Source organism: Copadichromis virginalis, linkage group LG17, assembly GCF_057382275.1.
Source record: "Copadichromis virginalis isolate Kocher_CV1m ecotype Utaka linkage group LG17, C_Virginalis_male_GT1.1, whole genome shotgun sequence".
NCBI lineage: Eukaryota > Metazoa > Chordata > Actinopteri > Cichliformes > Cichlidae > Copadichromis > Copadichromis virginalis.
Window position 1 is genome coordinate 5,593,020 of NC_140634.1, and position 26,331 is coordinate 5,619,350.

The 26,331-nt window shown below is 41.9% G+C and overlaps 1 protein-coding gene across 2 annotated transcripts in view; it reads right to left on the reverse strand.

Moving 5' to 3' along the window:
* The window catches only part of lepr (leptin receptor), a 42,514-nt gene extending 20,752 nt beyond the window's left edge, over positions 1 to 21,762 (reverse strand). The window contains exon 1 of one of the 2 annotated variants that reach the window (XM_085436324.1): positions 21,612 to 21,762. In XM_085436324.1, the coding sequence (XP_085292450.1) occupies positions 21,612 to 21,684 (73 nt within the window). In that variant the 5' untranslated portion in view covers positions 21,685 to 21,762. Of the gene's footprint in view, positions 1 to 2,492; positions 2,636 to 21,611 lie in introns of those variants that run through there. The other variant, XM_085436325.1, reaches the window with a different exon arrangement.
* Positions 21,763 to 26,331: the final 4,569 nt, after the last annotated feature.

A 26,331-nucleotide genomic window follows, 5' to 3' on the forward strand; every position in this document is an offset into this window, starting at 1 on the left:
AGTCTTTGCAAAAGGCAGAGCCAAGGAGATTCTAAATGCAATTTTTCTATTAAAAAAAAAAAAGGTCTCTCGCTAATATGAGCACCTCCCTCTCTCCCGCCTCACACTCAACTGCTTTTCATTCATGAAACACACCAGGCAGGAGGAATGAATATTACAGGGAGATCTTTTCTGTATTTTGCCCATGTAACTGTTCACTAGACGTCGTGAATATAGATGTTAGATAAAAATAGGCAATTTGCTTTCTTTTCTCTCTAACAGAAATATAATCAAATTCAGATGTTTTCTGTTTATTTTTTTTCCATCGACCATCATCGTGAAGCTTTCCACTTCTGCTTGTTTCTGTGCCAAACAAGAGCAGCGAGGCAGTAAATGAATACAATCTTTTAATTCAGTGATACACCAACCCCAGACACACAGCGTCCTGGTGAAAAACAACACCACAGATGCACAGCAGGCACTGTGCGTTTGGTCTGAGTGTAATACTTACAGCACTTCTGTACAATACATCCAGCACTTCTGGATGGATGCAAACTGCATTTCGTTGCCTTGTACTTGTGACATGTGCAATGACAATAAAGTTGAATTCTATTCTATTCTAATACACCAATCATTAGCAAGCCAATCTGTGGCCAAATTTGTAAGGATCCACTGAAAATAAGAGCAAACTGGCCGACAGGTTTGTTATCTGGTGGAAACAGACCATAAAGGATTCAATGAATTCATGTAAAGCAGAAACATCAGTAGAGGAAGCATCTCATCTATTTAAAGGCACGTATACACCTGCCATCACCTTCATGTGATTCTTGGAACAGCTTTGGGGAAAGTCTGTTATGCAAAGCATTGTTATCACTTCAGTATAATTACTGAAAGAATCATCACAAAGGTTTCAGTTTCACGTTAACCTAACAGGAATCCTTTATGACGATATTACTGTATTTAACTAAAATTTCCCCCAAAAAACTCCAAAATTTTTAATGTTAATCCAATCCAACAACTTATGCTGTGCATTTCCTTTTTTTTTTTTAGCAATTTTTTATTTTCTTAACTTACAGGGAAAAAGGTAACTCAGTTCACAAAAGCTATGGTGGGAGTAAGACTGCATATAGTGTATCTCAGTTATTATAAAAACAGTGCTCATGGCAGGGTCATGAAACACTTGAAGGCTTAAATGTTGTAGAGACAGATTTCTCACCCACAGTCATTTGCATGTGAGATGGAAAACAAGGATTCCCTGCTTGCATCCATGTTACAGCATGTGGAATTTGGAGCCAGGATGTTAACATATGTTGAGAAACTTCTATGGACAAAATAGTGAAATAGGAATCTGCCATGCATTTAATACCTGCATCACACTCCGTCGCACAGAAGAATTCAACACTGACACGATTCTCGCTGATTTGCAACACCTCCTACAAAGACTTCAGATTAATCACAGATGTTAATAGGATCGCAGTCACGGTGTAAACAAACTCCTCTACCATATCACAGTGTACTGATTCGTTAAAGTACGCAGGCCTACCAAGAACCAATCAAAATCTCAAAATCACAAAAAGATTCTTCCAAAAACAATAAAGTAATGAATTCCATGTGATCAGCTGTTGCACCATCTTAAAACAGGATAAATAAATCGTGCATAAATACACACCCACGGCGTCGGAAAAAGACGTGAATGTGTTCAAATAATCCTACCTTTGCCCAGCGTGCAACCAAACATGTGCAGCAGAGAAAAAGCTCAGCTGTCAATAAAGTGATGCTCACTCATCATCATCATCATCATCATCATCTGCAGGTGGAACTGAGCAACTCAGGGCTGTTATTCATGCCCTTCTTCCTACTCTGAGCACTGTTGCCCCCCCCCCCCCCCCCCCCCTTCTTTGGAAACAATTTAGATCAAGACGAGCATCTGAAACTATTTTCCACTTGCAGGACTCCTATCCGTGTCCTCCAGGGACTCCACCTCGCCAGCTATTCATCCATGTCTGACTCACACCCTGACTGAAGCTGCTTTGCACAGAGGCGCGCAGGGGCTTGTTTCCTCCCCTCCTTCCCATCAGCAGCCACAAAAGCAGGAACATAGTTTCTGCCAAGCTGCATCACAACAAGTTTAAAAAGTTTGGCTATTCCATTCTTAGACACTTTACAGAAAAATGTGCTCTGGAACAAGCATATCATAAAAAGTTCAAGTGAAAAAAAGTGAGAAATTAAGAGAAACTAAGAGAAAAGTTAGAGATGATGCCCAGAAATCACAATCTAAGAGAAAAGTAATAAAAGGCATTTATTATCAGGCGGCAGGTACAGAAATGACGGAGGGGGAAACACATGCCACTAAAAAACGTTAAAGCTGTCAGTTTGTCAGAAGTGGGCGAGTTAACTCAGCAGTTATTCCTCACTTCTGTGTGGAAAAATAGAGGACCGCACAGGAGCGTGAAAGGTCACAGGCAGAAACACGATCGGACACGGCTTTAGTAATAACGAGAAAGGGTTCTTACGTCGCTGCCGAAGAACTTCGTGTGCGCTTCATTCAGTTGAATTTAATCCTTTCTGAAGACCTGCGCGCCTCTATCACAGCTCACTCCCCGCTAACTGAGACCGAGGGTAGCGATCAGGATTTCCCAGTGACAGACGGGCAGTTTCCCCTCCCTCTCGCAAAACGAGCCGCTGCCCAGAACGAGATTGAAGGCGGCTGAAACAGCTAAAGAGCCGAGGGAGGAGGGAGAGCCTCCAGTGCCCGGCCCATCGTGATGCGTTCAAGACATCTGCGGGAATCCCACAAGAATCTACTACGCTGTTGCTCAAGGTCTAAACTCGAGTGCAGTTTTGAAATAATTTAACCCTCCTCCATTATTATATTGAATATAAAACATGCTTTGTAATAAGTATGACAAGATAAATGGAATCATTTGTTTAAAGTTAAAACTGACTAAATCCATCTATCTATGGATGAGTCTAGTTTATGCGTCTCTTTAGCCTGCCATATGTTTATAGATAGGGTAACTACTGTATCTGGGAAGTCTTTCACACCAATAACTGGAATACTGAAAGCCACTTGCACTCGTGGGCCATGAAAATGTGCAAAACGTTAATGACTTGGTTTGCCCTCTCCTTCCAGGTTTTCATTCCATTAAAAGCCCATAAAGTGTGTGAGCCAAGTAATTTTTTGCATATCCAAAATATCTGAGTGAAGCAGTAACTTGCTTTCTCTAGTCACGGTTCCGAAGCACCACTGTTATTAATTCTTCTGCTGTGAACCTGAATCTCAAACCTGAGTTTGAGATATATGTTAACTTTACAGTAAGCACTTGTTATACCCAGTGTTGGGACTAACGCGTTATTAAGTAACGCGTTAGTCCCAACACTGGGTATACCCGAGGGCTAAGCATCACACAGAATAAGGGCTTGTCTGATCCCTGCGCTCAGAGGGTCTCGCTAATAATTAAATAATTAATTATTTAATTATGAATAATTATTATGAATAATTAAAGACAGAGAATAAGAAATGTTACACCTGGGAGAAATTAACGGCTTTACAAGAGCACCATCACGAGGTTTTTTGTTGTTTTTGTTTTTTTTTTTTGACAGTAAGTTTGTCATTGGCCTTATGCGGTGATAAGCAAATTTTACTCCCTTCTTCTTGAGTAAAAAAAGAAAAAGACTGTCACTAAAGCACAAGTGAAACTGAGTCTGCTGATTGTATATGTGCAAACAGTCCAGTAGCCTACTTAGGGTTATTGTGACATGCAGCTTTTTCCTTTAATTTTGAATTACCTTAACAATTTCTTCTAGTCCTGGAAAAAAGAAAAAAGTTTCCCTGTCCACACCACGAAGTCAGCCTACTTTTCCAAATGCAAACAGGCAGTCTGTTATTTGAATGGAAGGTATGTCTGTATTATGATTAACTATACAGGGCTTTCACAGCAGTGAATGAATTTGTTGTTCTGAGTGATGTAGCACACAAGTGAAAATACAGAACTTACTTTATATGTAATACCCGCTGTTCATTCATTGCCCCAAATGTGCCCCAAACAGAACACGTGGTAAATACACAGGCATGTTTTAATTTTCTGATTTGGCACTGTTTAAAACGTTTTGCAATACACCAGGTTTCCAGGACATCGGGACACTTTATCAGTAATCTTAATTCTGGCTGTATCCTGTCTGTCACGTGCATTGCAAATGATATTAAATGTAATGTAATAGCATTCATTAATCAGCGGCTGCCAAACTGACCAAAGCATTGTAGCTACATTTGTGGCAGCGCATGAAGTGAAACAATATGCTACTAATTAGTATTGCAGTTGGAATATGTGGTTATTGAGTTGACTAGTCTGTCTATAGGTGTGAATTCTAATTAGTTTAATTTAGAATCTGAGACATATGATTATATTCACTGTGACATTTCTTAAGGGGCACAGTGCGTGGGTGTATGTGAATAGTGTGACGATCCACAGTCCACTTGTGACTGTTAAGTCATTTTTCGGGTTCCAGTTTGCTTTTTAGATTTGATTTTTCTGAACTCTGACTAGGCTTAGGTAAGCCCAAGAGCAGCTCGGTTTCAAGCTGAAACTGCTCTCACATTACAGTTGATTGTGCAAGCAAATTATTGAGAAACATAATTGTGTTTCCTTGTGACAGTGACCTTTAGTTATCATAATCACTGTCACAGTGGTTATGTGACAGTTTTTTTTTTTTCGCCTGTCCTGTTTGGCTCTTTTGCCATCAGAATTATTGTCTAAAGGTGAAGAAAGATGCCCAACGGATTTACTTTACCAAATGGACCATCCCAGCCTTGCCATAATGGTCTATTTGATTCACGTTTTATTATTTATTTTATTTTATTTTCACTTGTTAAATACGAGACAGACTTCACTGGGGAAAAGAAAGGGGAGAAAGAAAGGGAAAGAAAAACAGCAGGGAAGAGGGACGGGGATAAAGGGCAAAAAACAAAAACCAACAAAATAAGCAGACAAAAAATACAAATATCTGGATCACCTATTGAAAAAGAAAAAAAAAGAGAACAAGCAGAAGAAAAAAACAAGAGCAACATAATAAACAACATCACGATTATCTATGTGAATATAACAGTAAATACTAAATATTAAACATTATTGTGCAGCACGTAAGATCGACAGCGCACAGTGTGCTTTGAGGTAGGAGCCAAAAAGGGTGTAGTTTGTGTGTGTGAGTCCCCGTGTGTACAGCTGTGAGCATGGACGCGCTTGTATTTAAAAGGTTCCTTCATGTAATGATCTGCTAGATGGTGTGGGGGGGCCACAGCCCCGTCCACCAGGGCATGAAGCAGGTATGAAGGAGATCAAGACTCCAGACATCCAGAGGCTCTCAGAACACAAGAGACCAAGGAAGACCAACAGAGGGGCAGCCGCGCCACTGTCCCAGAAAGAGCTGAGGAGAGTCCCAGATGAGGGCTCACTCAGCAGCCGCAGCGGCCAGCTCCCCCGCTGACCCCAGTAGGCACCCCCATAATCTACAACCCGCCAGGGAGAGGGGGCCCAGGCCCCTCCGGACCGGGGCCTAGTTCGGCAGCACCGCCTGGCCCCACAGAGCCCAGGACAGCCGACCCGACCCCACCACAGAGAAAACTGCACCCACCCCGTCATCCACTCATCTTCCAGACTACACAAGACAATAGACGCCCAGGCTGAGATCTTCCTCCACCTCTCCTGCATCTCCTCCTCCTGCAGAGAGAGTTCCTGAAGAGAGGAGACCTCCTGCAAGATGTAACAGCCTCCCCCACCAGTTGAAGAGCCCCACAGGTGGCTCAATGAGCCGGCGGAACCCTGCACCAGGGCTGGGCCCCCATACACCCACCCACCCACAACCCTGGCAACACACCAACCGGGACCCAATCCCCCAAGGCCAAGCCAGGGCCCCAGCCCAGAGATGGAGCGCCCCCAGAACCTCACGCCTGTCCCGGACCCACCCAGGGGCAGCCATGCTACCAGGTCAGTAGAAGAAGAAAGTGTGTACATTATTGTACTTTATTGAGCCCCGTGGGGAAATTGCTCTCTGCATTTAACCCATTCACTCAGTGAAGCAGTGGGCAGCCATTGGGCGCCCGGGGAGCAGTGTGTAGGGACGGTACCTTGCTCAGGGGTACCTCAGGGTAGCTGTTAAGGGGAATCGAACCCCCGACCTTCCGATCATGGGGCAACCACTCTACCTACTGAGCTATCCCTGCCCAGGTCTATCCCAACCCACGTCTGTCAGCACAGACCCTCCCCTAGCCCCGCTGCACGCAGCCACGAGGAAACCGTCACCGGAGAGCCAACAGAGCCCTTAACAGGCCATGACCGCAACCCCGGGTTGAACCCTCCAAGGAAGATGCTCCTGGCTTTTCATTTCCAAATGATACTTTCAGCTGCAACGTTAACTGATTAAAGGCTTTTGCCTCAGTTTCACATCCTTCAAAGCTGCATGGAGAACTATGACGTTAATTAGATGTTTATTATTGTTACAGCGACGACAAGAAAGGTTTTTTGGTTTTACTCAAACCCTGACATTTAGGTGAACACAAAATATATGCAGTAATACACTCCTTTGAATCTTGTTCAGGAGGTAGGGACAACAATCATATGTGAAAGACTCACTGAGCAAGGCTGGAAATGCTTTTCAAAGATATCAATCCATCAATTTTAGCGTAAACACTGCAGAGAAACTTTAGAGCAGAGAGGACACTGAAAAGCTAAAATAGGCTAACAAAGACATTCACACTTACATTCTTATATGCCACATCATCTGACTCGCATGCCTTTGGATTTTCACAGGGAAATGGAGCATGTGGATGATATCCAGAGCGACATGAGGAACAGATTAAATGTTGTCAAAGACTGCAGCTGGCCCAGCAGCTCTTTACTGAGTGGCAGGAAGGACGGATGTGTCAACATGTGCGTAGTAACGTTTGCATCTGGGGACTAAATGACAGATAATACCCTCACAAATATAGTAGTGCTAGTGTGCATGTGTATGTGTGTGCCATAGTGAGATAGTGCCTGCAGTCACTATAAGCCATTATGACGTAGAAAGGATGCGTCACTGCATAAACCGCCTTTGCAAAAAAATGAGGAGATTAATTTGCAAGGGGAGTTCCTTGATCTGCGTCATGATAGAGGTGCATCACCTCGCTTTCACAGCCCACCGGTCTTTATGGAGATTGATTTGGCTCATTGTTTTCAGCAGCCTGCGCTGCACTGTCGCTATACTATACTGCAGGGATGCTTGGAAGAATCTGGTTTCACACATTCAAAATCCACCCACATGAGCGTCAAACAGGAGTAAAAGGACGAGAGATGACAAGTATGTTTGGTTTTCCTGCTGCTGCATTTGTCTTTAGTTACTTTTTGTCAATTTATGTGAGAAAACATATGATTCAGCTGCTTGATGGAAAACAAGTGTAAAATGCTTTTTTCCTACTTTTGGACCATTTTTAAATGGTAAATGGTAAATGGTCTGTATTTGTATAGCGCTTTACTTGGTCCTAAGTACCCCAAAGCGCAAATGTTTGAATAGTGTTATTCACACTTACAGACGACATTACTCATAAAGACAACATGCTTTGGATTGTGGAAAAACAGCAAACTGCTGCCAAAGTTAATAGCTTTTTTTAAACCCAGATCTCTTCAGCGCTTCAGCTGACATTCTTGCTGTTGGGGATATTTGACATTTTTCATGGCACTTTCAAAGAAAGTTAGTGAAAAATTAGATGTGTAGTGACTGACATTGTACATAAAACTGGGTTAAAATCTAAGGTTCAGTGATTAACAGACCAGTGGAAAGACAGCCTCACCAAAAGCATGACATCATCCTCTGGAATGACATCATGCTAACGTGTGTGCAGCGGTGACAACACCAACTGGTATGCTGGTATTAATAAAAATAATCTAATTATAAATCTAATTTTTAAAATTACAAGCTCAGCATCTGATGAGTGACAGGAGCAGTTTCTTTGTTCTTTTTTTTTTTACCACAAGGATCCGGTCTGCATGTGCTTTCTGTGCTGATGTTCAGTCTTTGAGGTGGTTGCTCTTTGTTGAGGGGATTAGACAAACCCTGATGTTCAGTAAGAAAAGGAAGAAGATAACTGCTCCTACATGCATCGCATTACCATGTGAGTAATTGTTCCTTATACAAACTGAAACGACCACTATTACTATTAAACTAATGCACATCACATCATGGAACACATTTTTTTAAAAATATAATAGAAACCTCAACTAAAATCCACCAAAAAAAAAAAAATCTCAGTTGATCTAATTGATCAATATCTTTTAATAGTAAAAAGTTATTAAAAAAACAAAACAGAAATGTCACAAATAGTTTGACGTGACGCCATGCACCATCTCACCAACAAGCCAAATGCTGTCAGAGAAGGGGGGATCAATCCATGTCCGTGCTGCTTATGTCCACATGAATTGTTTGTTGTACAATATTTTGTATGAGCCACTAAAAAGTAGGTGGATGACCTGACAAGAGATCTACAGTATCATTGCTGCAGCAGATGAGTCACACACGGTCTCAACATTATGAGTGGATGCTGTCTAACAAACACCCCCCAGTGGCTTGAAGCATAAAGATGCCTCTGCGTCTCACAGGTTGGGAAGCCATTCATGAATAGTTAAACACATGGCATGCTGAAAAAACCTTTGGGGAGGAGATTGCATAGCGAGAGGATGAGGTCATCCTTAAGTCTGGTAAGGATGATGTCACTTGAGGGGAATGATATCATCTCTTCATTTTAAATGCATGATGTACATGTTTTCATCCCCTTCTACGTGAATTCAAATCACATTCAAAGAGTGACTTCAAATTCATGCTTGCTTTGTACCCTAGCTTTCCATATTAAGCTGTGACCCTTGCATCTATAATTTCAGCATGAAAGAGAGGAAATAATGGGAAGGAAATAGAAACAGATAAATCGCTATTGTTAGAGTGTGTGTTCCACAGAAATTACTCATCTGCCATGTTTTTGTTTTCAGCTATTCTCTGGAAGGAACCCGTTTGCAGTTGGCAGGAAGGCTTATCTTTCTATAGAAATTTTATACTTCTTCAGTATTCTTAACTGTGAATTTTAAAGGAGTAAAGAGAAGACAAAACAAAACACAACTCACAAACACGCGTTGTCGTCCTGGAGCTGCTTTTTCTTGGAAAGAGAGAGCGATAGGGCAAGAGGCCAAATTATGCAGAGCAAGAGGAGCAACAGTAAACTGTGTAGATATGTGCATTAATTCATTATTTATTTTCTACACTTCTTGTGTGCCATAAGTGATCCCATAACATAATATAATATATAAAATATTGTGTATATTGCATTGTTGTGTCTATTAGACCCCATTCCCGCAAGACTGCTCAAAGAAGTCCTACCATTAGTTAATACTTCAATTTTAAATATGATCATCTATCTCTAGATATCGCTAAGTACTGCACTCCTTTAAAATGGCAATAATTACACATTTACTTAAAAAGGCATCACTTGACCCAGATATCTTAGCTAATTACAGGTAGTTGTAAAATAGCTGGCTGATCATCTGCAGAGGAATGGTTTATTTGAAGAGTTTCAGTCAGGCTTCAGGGCTCATCAAAGTACAGAAACTGATTTAGTGAGGGTTACATGTGGTCTTCTTATGGCCTGTGACAGTGGCAATAAGAAGGATCAAATCTGTGCTTCTCCAGCTAGACCTCAGTGCAGTGTTAGATACTGTTACTGTTGACCACAGTATTTTATTATAGAGCATGCTGTATGAATTAAAGGTACTGTGCTGGTTTAAATCATATCATAGACTCTAATTTGTTAATGAGGAGTCCTCTTCACACACTTTGTTTAATTATGGAGTTCCACAGGGTTCTGTGCTAGGAACAATTGTGTTTGCATTACATATGAGGTTTCTTCCTGTTAAAAGGGGGTTTTTCCTCCCCACTATTGTCAAGCACTTGCTCAAAGGGGTCATTCGATTGTTTGGGTTTTCTCTGTATTATTGTATGATCTTTTCCTTCCAATATAAAGCACTTTGAGACGAGTGCTGCTGTGATTTGGTGCTATATAAATAAAATTGAACTGCATTGAATTGTTGCCTTTTAACAAGAAGATCCTGGACTCTAATTCACTATCTGGTCTGTATGCAGTTTGCATGTTGTCCCCGCATTTCGGTGAGTTCTCCAGCTTCTTCCAACAGTCAAAAGACATACAGTTAGAGGGGTTGGGTTAACTTATGGTTTAAATTGGTCATAGGTGTGAGTGTGATTGGTTATCTAGGCCTGTCGTGACTTGTCCAGGGTGTACCCTGCCTCTCACTCCATTGCAGCTGGGATAGGCTCCAGCCCCTCTTGGAACCCTAAATTGGACAAGTTTGGAAAAATGGATGGACGTAATATAACTAATTTATTTATTATATGGTATTTTCCACTGGGGAAATTTTCGGCCCATGCTTACGGGAATACATTTTCCCTTCCAACTCCCATCTTGAATTTTCTAATTCTAAAGATGTGAATGAGTATCTGTGCAGTTCAATACAGAACATCAGATGTTTTTAGTGTGTTTGTGCTCAGTGTGCAGAATATACTGTTGAGCTCTCTGTTTTCATGTCTGTGGAAGGTCCTTGGACTGGACATCCTTGTTTCCACTGGCATTTTGCCCAGGCCACACTATGAATGTCCCTGTTAGAAACGCAGTCACGCCTAGCAGGCAGCTGCCTTGCTGCTGAGCAGAAGAAATCCTGAAAGTTTGCCAAACACACACCTTTGCCCTCATGGGTTTTTTTTTCTGAAAAGACATGACCACTCAGTAGTTGAGGGCACATGCTTGTTATATCATGAATTTGATTCTTCATCATATGTGCAGCAGTGTGTACTGACAAAAGCGTGCTTTCCCAGTTCACAGCTGTAACACGTGTTTCCTTACGGGATGTGCTGGCAGAAATACAAGCTGACACTGCTTCTGTCATTAGCTCTTGTTTGTACAGCCAAAATCTAAAATAAAAACAGGCCAATCTTTGGAAGCCACACCAGCAGAATATTACTAAGACACATGCTACCCACCTGAACATTGTTGAGACAAGCACACAACACAGTCTGGAATGTGGGGCCTCCCTGCTGCTGCGGAATCAGGGCGGTCTGCTTCTCCCCACCCCAGGGAAAAGGGTAACACCACCTGGGTCTGGGTGCAGTTTCCCCCTCCAGGGGCAAGGGTACCTAGACCCAGGGCTTAGAGTACGCTTGGGGAGTGTGATTGTGTGTACAGTGTCTCTCTATGTCCATCTCCACGTTGGGTGAGTGTTGAGTAATTGCATATGAGAGCATGAGGGTGGGAATGGATGTTTGTATCTGTGTGTGCCTGTTTGTCTGTGTCCATATGTCAGGTTGGGTATCAGACGCCACCTCTCTGGGGACATCCCAGGTCCTCCGAGGTATGAAGGTCTATCTCCCCCCACCACTTCCCCTGCCAGTGGCAGACGCCCTCAGACATCGGTGCGTTGGTGGTTCTTTGTGTCTGGGGATGGGCACCCAGGTACACACCGGCTCACTCCTTGGTGGCTGCTTGTCGGGGCCTGGAGCCTGGGGCCCGCTTGGGCCACTTCGGGGGTGGGGTGCCCTCAGCCTCTCGGCCTCGGGCTCGGTCACTCTGGCACAGCTGGCTGCCAGCGGAGCTCACGGGCACGTCACTGCAACCCCTCCTGGCTTCTGCTCCGCGGCTGCTGAGTGACCCCTCATCTGGGACTCTCCTCAGCTCTTTCTGGGATAGTGGCGCGGCTGCCCCTCTGTTGGTCTTCCTTGGTCTCTTGTGTTCTGAGGGCCTCTGGATGTCTGGAGTCTTGATCTCCTCCATACCTGCTTCATGCCCTGGAGGACGGGGCTGTGGCCCCCCCACACCCTCTAGCAGATCATTACATGAAGGAACCTTTTAAAAACAAGCTCACAGGTGTACACACGGGGACTCACACACACAAACTACACCCTTTTTGGCTCCTACCTCAAAGCACACTGTGCGCTGTCGATCTTACATGCTGCACAATAATGTTTGATATTTAGTATTTACCGTTATATTCCCATAGATCATCGTGATGTTGTTTATTCTATTTATTCTCGTTTTCTTCTGCTTGTTTTCTTTTTTCGTTCTCAACAGGTGAAATTTAAAAAGTATCTACTGTTATCTACTGTTAGCTAGTTAATTGTAATGGTGTTGTTTTTATTATGTTGCTCTTTGTTGTTTGTTTTCTCTTCTGGTTTTTTTATCTCCATACAGGTGATCCAGGTGTTTTGTTTGTTTTTCGTTTTTTTTCTTCTCCCCTTTCTCACCCTCTCTTCTCCCTTCTATTTTTTTTCTCTCCCTCTCTTTCCCTCATTCTTTCTCCCTGTCCTATCCCCCAGTCATGTCTGTCCCGCCTTTAAAAAACGAAAATAAAATAAATACATAATTATAATAAAGGTCAATCAAATGGACCAATATGGCAAGGCCATGATGATCCTAAAGATCCAAACGGGACAGGCAAAAAAAAAAAGCACACAACACACTGCAACACAGGCACTCCCTGATGGCACTAGCCTATCCCAGTGTAGGTAATCTGAAATATTTTGACATTGTTATTTTTTCACTTGCGCTTTATTTTCTCTTCAGAAATGTGCAAGTGTGTGGCACAGCTGCACTTCTTTTTTTTTTGCCATCAGAATTGTTGTCTAAAGGCAAAGAAAGATGCCCAACGGATTTACTTTACCAAATTGACCATCCCAGCCTTGCCATAATGGTCCATTTGATTCACCTTTTATTGTTTATTTTATTTTCACTTGCTGAATACGGGACAGACTTGAATGGAGGAAAGAAGGGGAGAAAGAAAGAGGGAAAGAGAAACAGCTGAGAAGAGGGACGGGGGAGAAGGGCAAAAAACAAAAACCAACAGAATGGGCAGGAAAAAAAAAGAAAAGAAAAAAAAATGCATATATCGATCACCTGGATCACCTGTTGAGAAAGAAAAAAGAAAACAAGCAGAAGAGAACAAGAGTAATAGAACAAACAACATCACAATGATATATGTGAATATAACAGTAAATACTAAATATTAAACATTATTGTGCAGCAATAATTTAGAAGTGTCTGCCACTTCTAAAAGAGACTGGCAAAGAAAATATCCAAGAGGCAGAAAGAAAGTGTGAGTCAGGCAGTCCAGCTCAGCCAGTCACTTATGTGCGCAAAGCCCCAGAAACAGCTCTGGGTGCCAATATACTTTCACTGAATTTGCAACAGGTGACGAAGCTTTCAACATTAAGGCCTCCTGGCCCACTCATAACACTGTTGAACCATTAAAAAAATAGATTTAGCAAAAAAAACCCAAAACAAAATAAAGATGTACCTTGGGCTCAATGGTGTTATTGCAATGTGTTTCTGCTCTTTGTGCTCTTTGATTGGTCGATAAATTGATTAACATTGGAAACAGTCATTTGTTTCTAGCTTTCTGTTCTTATTTTCTTACTTTGGTGACCCTCCTGTGTTTTTGTTGAACAGATTTGCCTTTGTGCTGCTACACAGATGGAGGTCGATGATATCATGTGCACAGTTATGACGTAATAACCCCACCCGCTCCGAACAGGTTGTGTTGTGCGTGTGTGACAGAGAGAGAGAGAAAGAGAGCAAGAGAGAGTATTAGTGTGCAGCCCTCAGGTCTCACAGGAGTCATTGAGAGAGCTGCAGCGAATACATTTCATTCGATTTGTAAAGATCTGTGCTCCTCAGCTGGCACAAACACCGCCTGGAAAACAAAAAGCACTGAGTTATTTTGTGTGTGTGTGTGTGTGTGTGTGTGTGTGTGTGTGTGTGTGTGTGTGTGTGTGTGTGTGTGTGTGTGTGTGTGTTGGGGATGGGGGGGGGGGGGGGTGGAGCGGGCATGATGAAAAACCAGTGACTGCCAGATGTAAGTGGATCCATCTGGCTGTGACACCAGGAAGGCTTGAAGATGAACTCGCGTGGGGTGGAGCTGTTTAGCATCAGAGGCCATAGCAAAGGCCTTGGGGGCCCAGTTGAGATGAGTATTGCCTACTCATCTTGTAGTCGTGTCTTTCTTTTTTTCTATCACCCTCTCTGTCCTTTTCCCTCTGGCTCCTACAAATCAGCGCACAGTCCGCAGCAGCAGGCATGACAATGTGCTGACACGAGAACACTGTACTGACTCTCACTTTGTTGTCCATTCTGCCAGAACCACATCATCAGCGCCTGATAGAATGACTTATAAAACCACAGCCTTTCTCTGGTGCACAGTTTCACTCTTATTTCTGTGCACACATGCGTGCGCGCGCACACACACACACACACACACACACACACACACACACACACACACACACACACACACTGTGTTTTCATGTCTTGTGGGGACATCTAATTGACATAATGCTTTCCCTGGCCACTTACCCATCAAAAATGAATGCCTAACCTTAACCCAAATGTAACCCTGACACTGAAACCATATTTTGAGTCTCAAAAATGCCTTCAAACTCGTGAGGACCAGGATTTTGTCTCCATAAGGGCTGTTGGTCCCCACAAGTATAGTAAACTTTGAATTTTTGGTCCCCACAAAGACATGAATACACACTCACACACACACACTGACACACTGAGCCAGTGTGTCGCTGATTCTGTCCAAAGTAAATTATGTTTTCAGACACTCACACAGCTTCTCTCTTACTTTTTCCTTTGAGAGACGAGAAACTCTTTAAAGGATCATTTCTCTTCTTTCCACCTTCCAGGGCAGAACACAAATATGGAAAGAATTAGCGAGAATAGGAGAAAAGAGGATTCCCAGAGCAAAACTTGTGCGTCATCAGATTTGATTATCTCGAACCCGGTGCGCTGGCCCTCGCGGCAATAGTGATAAAACAGTAAAGAAGTGAAGTGGAGTCAGGCAACAAGACCAGTAGTTGACTATCATCTGACGTCTAATATCATGACAATGAGTCTTTTGTTTCCTGCAGTGATTTAGTATTTTAAATCTTTAAGTAGACTTTCAGGCTGAATAAACTGAAACAAATTGCCTGTCATTCCCAAGTCATGTTTGATCAAATAATTTATACTACTGTATTGTTTAAGCACATACAGAACTCATTGAGATCAAATCAGATTGTCTCTGGTGTCGGCTTTGGCAACTTAAACTCACACACACTCGGGGAAAAAATACTCCAGTTCCAAGGGAACATTTATGAAACAGGTGTGTGGCACTGGTAAAAATTCAGTCTGTGCAGCATGAACATATTGTAAAGCAAGTTCACATAAACCTAGACTTAGAGCTTTTTATTGTCATTGTGCAGTTTATTGCATAGCGAAATTGGTTAGCTGGATCACAAAGGTGCAAAAGTAAGAAGAGAAAACGATATACAACGAAGGGAAAAAATAAATAAATAATAATAAAAAAATAAAAACCAATATATATGTATACATATATGTGAGTGAAACTGTATACATGATGTATGCGTAAGAAACATTGAAACAGAAACATTGTGTGGCTGTATACAAGGGCAGTTATAAAATGTAATAAATACATAAATAAGGGTGCAGGGGCTATGGTCATTTAGGAAATATATAACTCCTCTACTTCCTTCTAACTCAAGAAAGCCTACAGATAGCTGCAAAAGCAATAAGAAAGGGGAAACCGAGCCCATGCAGCATTGTTTCCCTTGGCCTGTGCCCAGCCAATTTTTACATATTGAGAACACATTATTGTGGACAGAAGGGCTATAACAGAAACATTAGTAGTAGTTGTAGTTGTTTACTGATTAACTAAGACTATCGATCAAACATATCTAGGAGGAAAAAGTAGCAACATGCCAGTGAGGAGTCTTCACAAACAGCCCAAGCAGGCAACAAAACTGGGTTAGAGTGTTTCTAAAAAGAAGCTAAATGTAATTCAGTCACTTCTCTTTTTGTAACACCAGCTCTGTTGTCTGTCTAGTCACTCCCACACTCATTAGCAGCTTCATTTTCTATGTTTAACTCTAGAACTCTGCTGTCCTGCTGCTGGCCTGTTAAAACTACCTGCTTTAAAATATTCGCCTGTTTTTGCTCAGCAGCAAAGCTTCCATTTCTCCGTAATGCATTTGAGCATGTGCAGTTTTACTAAGATGGCTCAGATTAACAACAATAGATTTTTGGCGGGCTGATGTCAACGCAGAAAAACTATGTGAGGACAGGTTCTGAATTACCAGGCCTCTTTTTTTGACTTTGTTTCAGAAAACACAGATGTTGACGTCTCTATGACGGATTGTAAATATTCGACCTGAATAATGTGAAACACGTCAAGATGACCTTACACAGTGCGTAGCTGAAAGGTTACATTTGTTAACAAATGGCTCTTTGAGGAAGTTCTGTGAGAAGTAAAGCAGCAACAAACACACAGACATTAATCCAACAAAATCTAATACCAAAGTCTCTGCACATAAATAAATAATATAATCAGGTCAACAGAGGAGCCTTCATCGCTGTCATCTACGCTGCTCTGCATCCTGCACCCCTGACTGGATACTAATAGGTAGCTAAGCAACTGCTGAATGCTAATGGCAAACCTAATGTCAATAAACATATCCAGGGCCATTTTTACTGAATACATGACACTAAAGTCTTTATCAACTCAAATTAAACTGGAAAACCAGTTTAAGTGTAAATGATACTCACTCACTCTGTGCTGCTGATTTTGTGTGTGGCAAGCCTCCCATAAAATAGCAGCTTTAGGATATAAAACTGGAATAGACTATTGAAAAGGTAAAAGCCAATAAAAAAAATTAAAGAAAACCACTCTCTTCCTTTTGCACTCCACATAAGCACAGGAATCTGCACCACAGTCATCATGAAACTATAAGTACTTACAGGAAATTAAAGTTTGAAACAGTTAAACCAGGGGGGGGCGAGGAGCTCCGATAAATGCTGGAGTTTGTTTTATATCAATAAATCAGAATCTTGTGTTTACCAACAGTTTGGCTTAATGTCCACAATTCCCCCAGTTTTTCAGTTGCCTGTATGTGAGTTTCTTTTTCATTCTTAAGGTACTCGTGTTAAATTAGTCAGCTGCAAGCTGTCAAGTGCACGCAATAACATCCTTGTGGGTTTCTGTTTGAGTAATGCCTTAATGTCTCACTGCATCCGTTGAGCACCACTGAGAGCATCACTTTGGTTGTTATAACGCCTCGCAGGGACGTATCATTTGAGATGCAAACTTTCTTCCAGTGCCATCCTGAATGAATGCTCTATATCTATTCTTTCAAATCAAATTCTCCTGGCGCAGGTCATAGAATCCCCTTTTTTATTTCAGTGTTTTCCAAGCAAAATGGCTTATTGAACCTCGAGTTATATTTGCAGTCTGAAGCTGTAAACCATTGAGGCTATCGGTTCAGTTTCAAACTCATTGTCATTATAATCAAGCTTTCCTCCAGGCTTAGAGTGACATTTAAAACATAAAAACTGTGTAAATAATCATTTTTAATAAGAGTAAAACACTTACTGCAACTCACTGGAACTGCAACACTTACAGTAATGGAAGGAACAAAACTTCTAACCAACGTATTTTTTCACCTTTTTGAGTATAGCTTGACCTTTCCTATGGCGTTCAGCAGTGACTAAGCAGAGCTTGGTAGAAATCAGTATGTGCACGTGTAACTGCACATGGGTTTGTGTGTGTTATCAGAAAACAGATTATCAGAAAAATAAACGAACCACGTCACATAACAGCCTTAATAGAAATTGTGGGTGAATTAGTGTCCGAGAAAGAGGAACAGTGTATGGGTGCCTGTAAATGGCATATAAATGAACGAGCAAACAAAACGAGGACTGCGATAATGGCAGAAAATGGAAAAAGTGAAGCCGAAGCAACACAGAGAATGAAGCAAAGCACAGAAACTCATTTCATTATATTTATCTACTTGGAAAAAAATATATATTTTCCAATAAGTGAATACTGGGTCATGCCTTCCTTCCTAGAATATTTGCACCTCTACATAGCTAAAAGCATTAGCATCATATCACACTGACATAAACCGATATAAACTCATAAACAGGTGGGATGAAGTATTTTGTTGTGGGACGCGCAGCACCGGAACATTTGGTGATCATATACTTCAAGCTGCTGATTCACAGGAGAGACGGAAGACAAGCAGACACACTGAGGCATGGGAACATCAGAATGGTACGCTTCAAATTAGCGTCCTGATGAATGCCAGGACCAAAGGGTTCTCAGCAGAGCAATGCACTGTAACAAGATGATCAAAGGTATTCACATCATCCATCGGGGGTTTATCTGATCGGGGTTCTCCAAAAGAAGTAAAAGTTTCTTTGTTTTGTTTTTTCAACTTAAATTTGCTGCATATATGTCAAATTTTATCTTCCCGTATCCTTTTTAGACAGGAAGGATTTGTATTTCAAATAATGCTTCCTAGGTTACTTTCTTTTTTTCCATCTAATCTCTTGCTCATCCTTTGCATCTGTCAGCTTTCAGACTAAACAGAGCTGTGTGTATCCACACAGAACTCCCTCACACACACACACAGAGTTTATCTTAATGTTTACACCGCGGGCGGGCGGGCGGACGGACGGACGGACAGACGGACGGACGGACGGACAGACAGACAGACAGACAGACAGACAGACAGACAGATAGATAGATAGATAGATAGATAGATAGATAGATAGATATTATTTAGACAACTGCGTTTAAAGTGAGCAAACAGCATCACCATGGAGATGTCCGTAACCATTACCTCACCTTTTGCTCTCAAAATTTAAATAACAGAGTTTGTGCAGCTGGCTTCATTCTGCATCCAGCAGAATAGCCACAGCTCTTATTGCTAACACAGAGTGAAAAACTATAGTGGCTCCTTCTCCAAACGCCAGCTACTAAAGTGTCGATCGAAGCCAGACAGTTTCTTGCCTCAGGCTTGTCTGAAATAGTTGTGTGACATGGGCACCTGATCTCAGCCTAAAAAGCACGAGTATAAAAATGTTAGTGTTTTCACTGCTGAAGACACAATGCTCCTGATGTGAATCTCCACGCACATTGTTTTACATAAATGAAATGTGTTTGCCATCCAACCAGCAACAGAGCCATGCTGCCAAATTTACAGTTTTTTCTGATTGCTTAAGCACATTTTTTGTAACTATTGGCTAATTTTGCAAAACTCTACACACAAATAAGAAAACCTGTCACCCAATAATCAAAACATTGTAGTTCTCTTGCAAAAGCAAACACAGCTAGATTAACTCTTCACACCTTCATAAAAATGGTGTTTCCGTATCAAACAGTACACACAAGCCATCATCTACTAAGCACACAATGCGCCAACTGCACACTGATGGTATGAATACAAAACACATCTGGCCTTTGCTTTCTCTGTGCACAAGGTAGGCTATGTCAGTTTGAGCTCATACTTCTGTCATAGATCCATAAGCATAGAGGGATCCAAACTTCAAGTACATCAAAACAAACACAAGTGTTTATTTCCAAGTATAGGATTATTTGCAATCGCCATAATGACTATATGGGTTACTTGGTCTGCAGTGAACATGCTTCCTCTGCCCCAGCATCTGGTCATCTAGCAATTCTGTAAAGTAACAATTTCAGTATTTTTACATCAATGGTATTGGTGTGTTTCTCATTGGCATATGGCAGTGCTACAAATCTTTGTGCGAAGTGACTGTACTAACCGATTCTCATTTCAAGATGTCCTTATGGTGCTTGCTACAGTGTAGCGGCTCGAGTTAGGCTGGACCCGTTGGCCAGCTACCCTCAGGGTCATTCCACGGTTGATTACATGGTCCACTATTGTAGCTCTGATGTCATCAGCAATTCTATTTCTTACTCTTCCTACCCTTCCTCTCCCCCCCTCCTCATCTTCCTCTCCCCCCTCCTCATCTTCCTCTTGCTCCTCCTTGTCCTTGTCGTCCTCTTCATCCTACTTCTTCACCTCCACGTCCTCTTCCTCGGCCTCCTCTACTTCTCACTCTTTCTGCTCCCTCCATTGTACTCCGCACACACAGCTTACCTGTATTATAGTGCTTAGGCTGATTGCAAAGTGAACTAATTATCTAAAAAAGTTTTCACATGTGAAAGTGTGCCAGACAGTTGGCAAGTTAGTGTTAATGATAGCCATACATGTGTATACTTTTGCTAGGAGTGTGTTGGAAATTTGGTAATTGAGTGTTGTGCAGTGAATTGTGCCTACAGTTTTGCAAAGTGTGTGTTACAAAATTGCAAACTGAGTGCAAAGCAGTTTTTGTGCTTTTAGTTTTGCAGACTCAGTGAGTGGTTTTGCTATAAGTCTGAATAGTTTTAGAGATTGTGCTACAGGAATCACAGTTAGGGTTTAAGCATTCAGAAAAAACTGTATTTCCAAGTCAAAACGAAATAGTAATTTCACTGAGGAAAAAAAAGAAATCAGTCTACATCGTGTCGTCTCTCTGGATCTGGCCACAAAATTTTTTCTACATCACATGAAATGTCCTCTAGTCGAAGGCACTGGGGAAAATATCTTCTGGACTTTTACATCTATGGTATTGTTGTGTTTCTCATTAGAATATGGCAGTGCTACAGATCTTAGTGCAAAGTGACTGTACTAACCGATTCTCATTTCAAAACGTCCTTATGATGCTTGCTACAGTGTAGCGGCTCAGTTTAGGGTGAACCCGTTGGCCAGCTTCCCTCAGGGTCATTCCACGGTTGATTACATGGTCCACTATTGTAGCTCTGATGTCATCAGCAATTCTATTTCTTACTCTTCCTACCCTTCCTCTCCCTCCCCTCCTCGTCCTCCTCTTGCTCGTCCTTGTCCTTGTCATCCTCTTCGTCCTACTTCTTCACCTCCACGTCCTCTTCCTCGGCCTCCTCTACTTCTCACTCTTCCTGAATATATATCTGAATATCCCATCATTTCCTGTTTTATTTTGTAATCCTTGGTTCTCATGCATCCTAGCTAGTTTAACTTTGGTACTTTGCTCTTTTACCAACAAGTTTATCCCCCATCTTTCCCCTGTTCCTAATTATTCCTCCTAGTGCAGCTCCCAGATGGTCATTACCCTCTGCAGTCTACTTTTCCCAGTCTCTTTTTGTTTAGTTTTCTTGGGTTTTTGCAATTGATCTATTCAAATATTTTTCTTTTCATTCAAATACCAACTCACTAGCCTCCTAAAGCGAACACTACTACACTTTTGCTTGTGTCAACGCACAGATTGAAAACAATTCAATCCCACTTGATTTCTGGCCACAGGTGTAAGTGTGCCACTAAAATTTGGAGAGAAAATAAGTAAGAACACAGCGGAGCTCTGACATTTTATCAAGACAGAAAGTTTGTGGTGATTAATTAAATTAAAGTGAGGCAGAATGAAAGAAAGTGAGAAACTGTACATATAAAGACCGAGGGAGGGGAATGTACCGTTTCAGTATAACAAATGGAGCGCAGAGTGATGAGAAACACAAGGGAGATCAACCATGTATGACAGTTACTTCTCCAAACAACCAACCAACGAACCGTCAACACAAAATCAACTTCAGTGACACGGGCGGCCTTTGCAGTCTGTCAGGCTTCATACAAGATTATGTTCAGTCTTATGAAATGTTGCGGTGTTTACAGTTACTCACCAGCAGCCCCACACCACCAGATATCCAGAAGTGAAAGATAAAAAAGTTTGTTTCCAGCTGATACGGCCAACATTTGAAGTTGGACATTTTAAAGTCCCACACGGAGAGAGAGCGCTTTATGCGGAGCAACATGTCGCTAGGCATCAGGTGCTATTTCTGATACAGGCTATCAGAATACACACCAATCCCTCACAACACCACACACAGGACAGGGTGTAAATACACGAGACAATCATCCATGTAACTGTTGGAGTGGGTGCCACTCAAGTGTAGATGGCACTGAGGATAAAAGCCATCTCTATTTTTGTGTACATGTAAGTGGACTGGATGTGTAAGCCTCTAGCTGTGGGCACACAGAGATCTCAGTGACAAGCCTACCTTCTGTGAAGGGCCTCCTCAAATTTTCCCCTCTGCCTAAGCTACTGTGGGCTTTGTGTCTGTGTGTGTGTGCATGCAGTCCAATGAGTGATATTTGATCCCATAAATCTTCTGACGCACAGCCAAGAGCTGGCTTTGGGTTGTGAGCCATTTGCAGCAGCTCTCCCCTCACTGACCCATACTGATTCTGACCAGGCCAAACAAACCTTAGGATATGACCCTGCTTTATTTACTTGTAAGATGGGGGGGGGAAACCTCTTACATGATATTCTTGTAAGTCTAAAAATACATCCTGTTTGTGTGAAAGGGAATGTTCACTAAGCTGCTGTACTACATTCTTGCATTATACTATATTCTTACATATCATTCATACATGATGAACAATGCTGTCTAATGCAGAAGTTCCTTAAATCTATATGTTTTGTACTGGCCAGATTGAGTCATCTCCACTGGTTACAGGAAGAAGTCTGAGTGTGCTGAATCCAAAGCTAAACTGGCTCTACTTTTTTTTGTGAGCTCAGTAAGCATTTTTTAAATGGGTTTATTATTTTGAGTCTGTTTCAGTTCAACAGCGAAAGAGAAACTGAAAATCATTTGCCCTTTTGCAGTAAAACAGAAAGAAATGAGGGCATGTGGACCCTGTGGTTGACTGGTCGCTCACACAGAATAACACATCCAGTATCCTTGAGTTTCTTACAGTCCCAGTTTGGTAAGATCCCAGAGTTTGGTAAGATTCAAAGATACTTTTAGGAGTTGGCCATTTATATACTTCTCCATTGTGTTTTGTTTTCAGTCTGCTTTTCATTTCATCACATGAAAATCAAATAGATGATCCTTCCTGACCAAGCTGGCTAGTGGGGCAAAAAAGTATTTAGTCAGCCACCGATTGTGCAAGTTCCCCCACCTAAAATGATGACAGAGGTCAGTAATTTGCACCAGAGGTACACTTCAACTGTGAGAGACAGAATGTGAAAAAAAAATCCATGAATCCACATGGTAGGATTTGTAAAGAATTTATTCGTAAATCAGGGTGGAAAATAAGTATTTGGTCAATAACAAAAATACAACTCAATACTTTGTTATTGCCAACAAAGGTTATGTTACAGAGGTCAAACGTTTACTATAGGTCTTTACCAGGTTTGCACACACAGTAGCTGGTATTTTGGCCCATTCCTCCATGCAGATCTTCTCGAGAGCAGTGATGTTTTGGGGCTGTCGCCGAGCAACACGGACTTTCAACTCCCGCCACAGATTTTCTATGGGGTTGAGGTCTGGAGACTGGCTAGGCCACTCCAGGACTTTCAAATGCTTCTTACGGAGCCACTCCTTTGTTGCCCGGGCGGTGTGTTTTGGATCATTGTCATGTTGGAAGACCCAGCCTCGTTTCATCTTCAAAGTTCTCACTGATGGAAGGAGGTTTTGGCTCAAAATCTCACGATACATGGCCCCATTCATTCTGTCCTTAACACGGATCAGTCGTCCTGTCCCCTTGGCAGAAAAACAGCCCCATAGCATGATGTTTCCACCCCCATGCTTCACAGTAGGTATGGTGTTTTTGGGATGCAACTCAGTATTCTTCTTCCTCCAAACACGACGAGTTGAGTTTATACCAAAAAGTTCTACTTTGGTTTCATCTGACCACATGACATTCTCCCAATCCTCTGCTGTATCATCCATGTGCTCTCTGGCAAACTTCAGACGGGCCTGGACATGCACTGGCTTCAGCAGCGGAACACGTCTGGCACTGCGGGATTTGATTCCCTGCCGTTGTAGTGTGTTACTGATGGTGACCTTTGTTACTTTGGTCCCAGCTCTCTGCAGGTCATTCACCAGGTCCCCCCGTGTGGTTCTGGGATCTTTGCTCACTGTTCTCATGATCATTTTGACCCCACGGGATGAGATCTTGCGTGGAGCCCCAGATCGAGGGAGATTATCAGTGGTCTTGTATGTCTTCCATTTTCTGATGATTGCTCCCACCGTTGATTTTTTCACACCAAGCTGCTTGCCTATTGTAGATTCACTCTTCCCAGTCTGGTGCAGGTCTACAATACTTTTCCTGGTGTCCTTCGAAAGCTCTTTGGTCTTGGCCATGGCGGAGTTTGGAGTCTGACTGTTTGAGGCTGTGGACAGGTGTCTTTTATACAGATGATGAGTTCAAACAGGTGCCATTCATACAGGTAACGAGTGGGGGACAGAAAAGCTTCTTACAGAAGACGTTACAGGTCTGTGAGAGCCAGAGATTTTCCTTGTTTGAGGTGACCAAATACTTATTTTCCACCCTAATTTACGAATGAATTCTTTACAAATCCTACCATGTGGATTCATGGATTTTTTTTCACATTCTGTCTCTCACAGTTGAAGTGTACCTCTGGTGCAAATTACTGACCTCTGTCATCATTTTAAGTGGGGGAACTTGCACAATCGGTGGCTGACTAAATACTTTTTTGCCCCACTGTAGTTCTAGCATCGCCAACTATCTCTACCGTCATATTCAAACATGGTCACAACTCCAACACGCTAAACGTATAAATGGAAGTCCAAAAACAAATGGACGACATCATCATAGCTAGGTTTACTGTTTATCTACATTGTAGGTCAAAGGTGGGCTATTCATTGTGCAAAGGAACCACATAAGAAACCGGGAGTGTTGTGAAGGACCACATCTGTAAATTGATAAAGAGATAAAATCAACCCTGTAAAGCCTGAACCATGAAATATTTGCCAGAATTGTTTATTATTATTAAATATTGGAAATATTTAATATTTATTGAACCTTTTATATGTAGAACTGGGTTCAGCTCATTTACACGAACCACCACACCAGTCGCATTTTCTCATGTGGCTCCATGGGAAAATTAATTGTTTATCCCTGCTGTATATCAACATATATGTAGTTATCACCCTAATTTGCTTTCCAGATTGGATTTGTTTGTTCTGCTCCAGTGAGTGCCAAACACAGAAGAAATACTGATGAAAAAAGGTATACTGGACTACAGGTTGGCACCATCCACAACAAATGTATAAAGCACAAGCCTTTTGTTGCCCCACTTCCAAGTGCCAGGATCTAATAATCTAACAATAAAACAAAGGAAATGACCCATTTAAACTCAAAGTTAAACATACATAAGACTGTCCAGAAATACTTTGTACACCTGCTACAAAATCTTAAGAAGTGGGAAAGCAAAACATCAGGGTCAAGTGGCAACAAACCCCAACAACAGCTGTGCTATTTTAAAGGAGATTTGCCTGTAAAAGTTATTATTATAGTTCAATTGATTTCCATCACAGCTGCAGCTGGCAGCAGAGCCAAAGAGGGGAGAGAAGTGTTATTTTTAAACTGCCAGTAAGACAACAAACCTCTGCTGAGCCCAGCAGCATTATGGGGTCGACCTCTATGACACCTGGAGTGTTTAAAACAGCCTAAAATCTTGGCAACTGTTGCGCTACGATGGCTTGGCTTCCTGTAACCAGGTGTGATCAGTAAAAAAATGCACACAAGATTTATCTTTGAGTTTTCTGCTGATATGTTTTCAGAGATAAAGCTGACGCTTGGCAGAGTATGTGTAAAGTTGATCAGTCTCCAGTTGTCATACATAAAGATGGTGTTCGTAATCAGTCAGTAATAATAGAGGAGAAAAGACATTAAAAAAAAACACAAGACTGAAAAAAAGAAGATATTCTGTTTCTTGTTGATGTATGAAATTAATACCCAGGCAGCAATATCTCAGTGTTTTGCTATGCAAACCAGACATTCCTATTCATCTGTCGCGCACGTGCACATTGTTTGTGTGAGTGAGAGACTAATAGGCACACACACACACACACATGCGCGCACACATGCGCACGCACACACACACACACAGACGCACACACACATGCGCACGCACACACACACACACACCCTCCCTCTCTTTCTACAGTCTTATTGCATCAGACAGGATGTGTTGCAGAATGTTCCTTTCATTCAAGTCGATGCTTGTAGCACGGGGATTTCAAATAACCATTTATGAACGGAAAATATGAGGGAAGAGTGATAACGAACTTCAGGGTATGAGAGAAACATAAAAAGAACAGCCTTTAATCTGTCAGAACCGTCAACTAATGTCACAAGTGAAGAATAACTCACCAAATCATTCCACACATGCCTCTTGGCTACACACTTGCTCCACTAACAAAGAAACTTGAGGACAGTTCATTGAGGACATGGAACAAAGGGTCAAAGTTCACAGAAGTCAAAGAACTCTAAAAACATGGATAAGCTGGACTTTCTCACCTCCTTGATGAAAATTATTTTTGGCTACAAGAAACAGAAACACTGGGGTTTACATTAGACTGACGTACA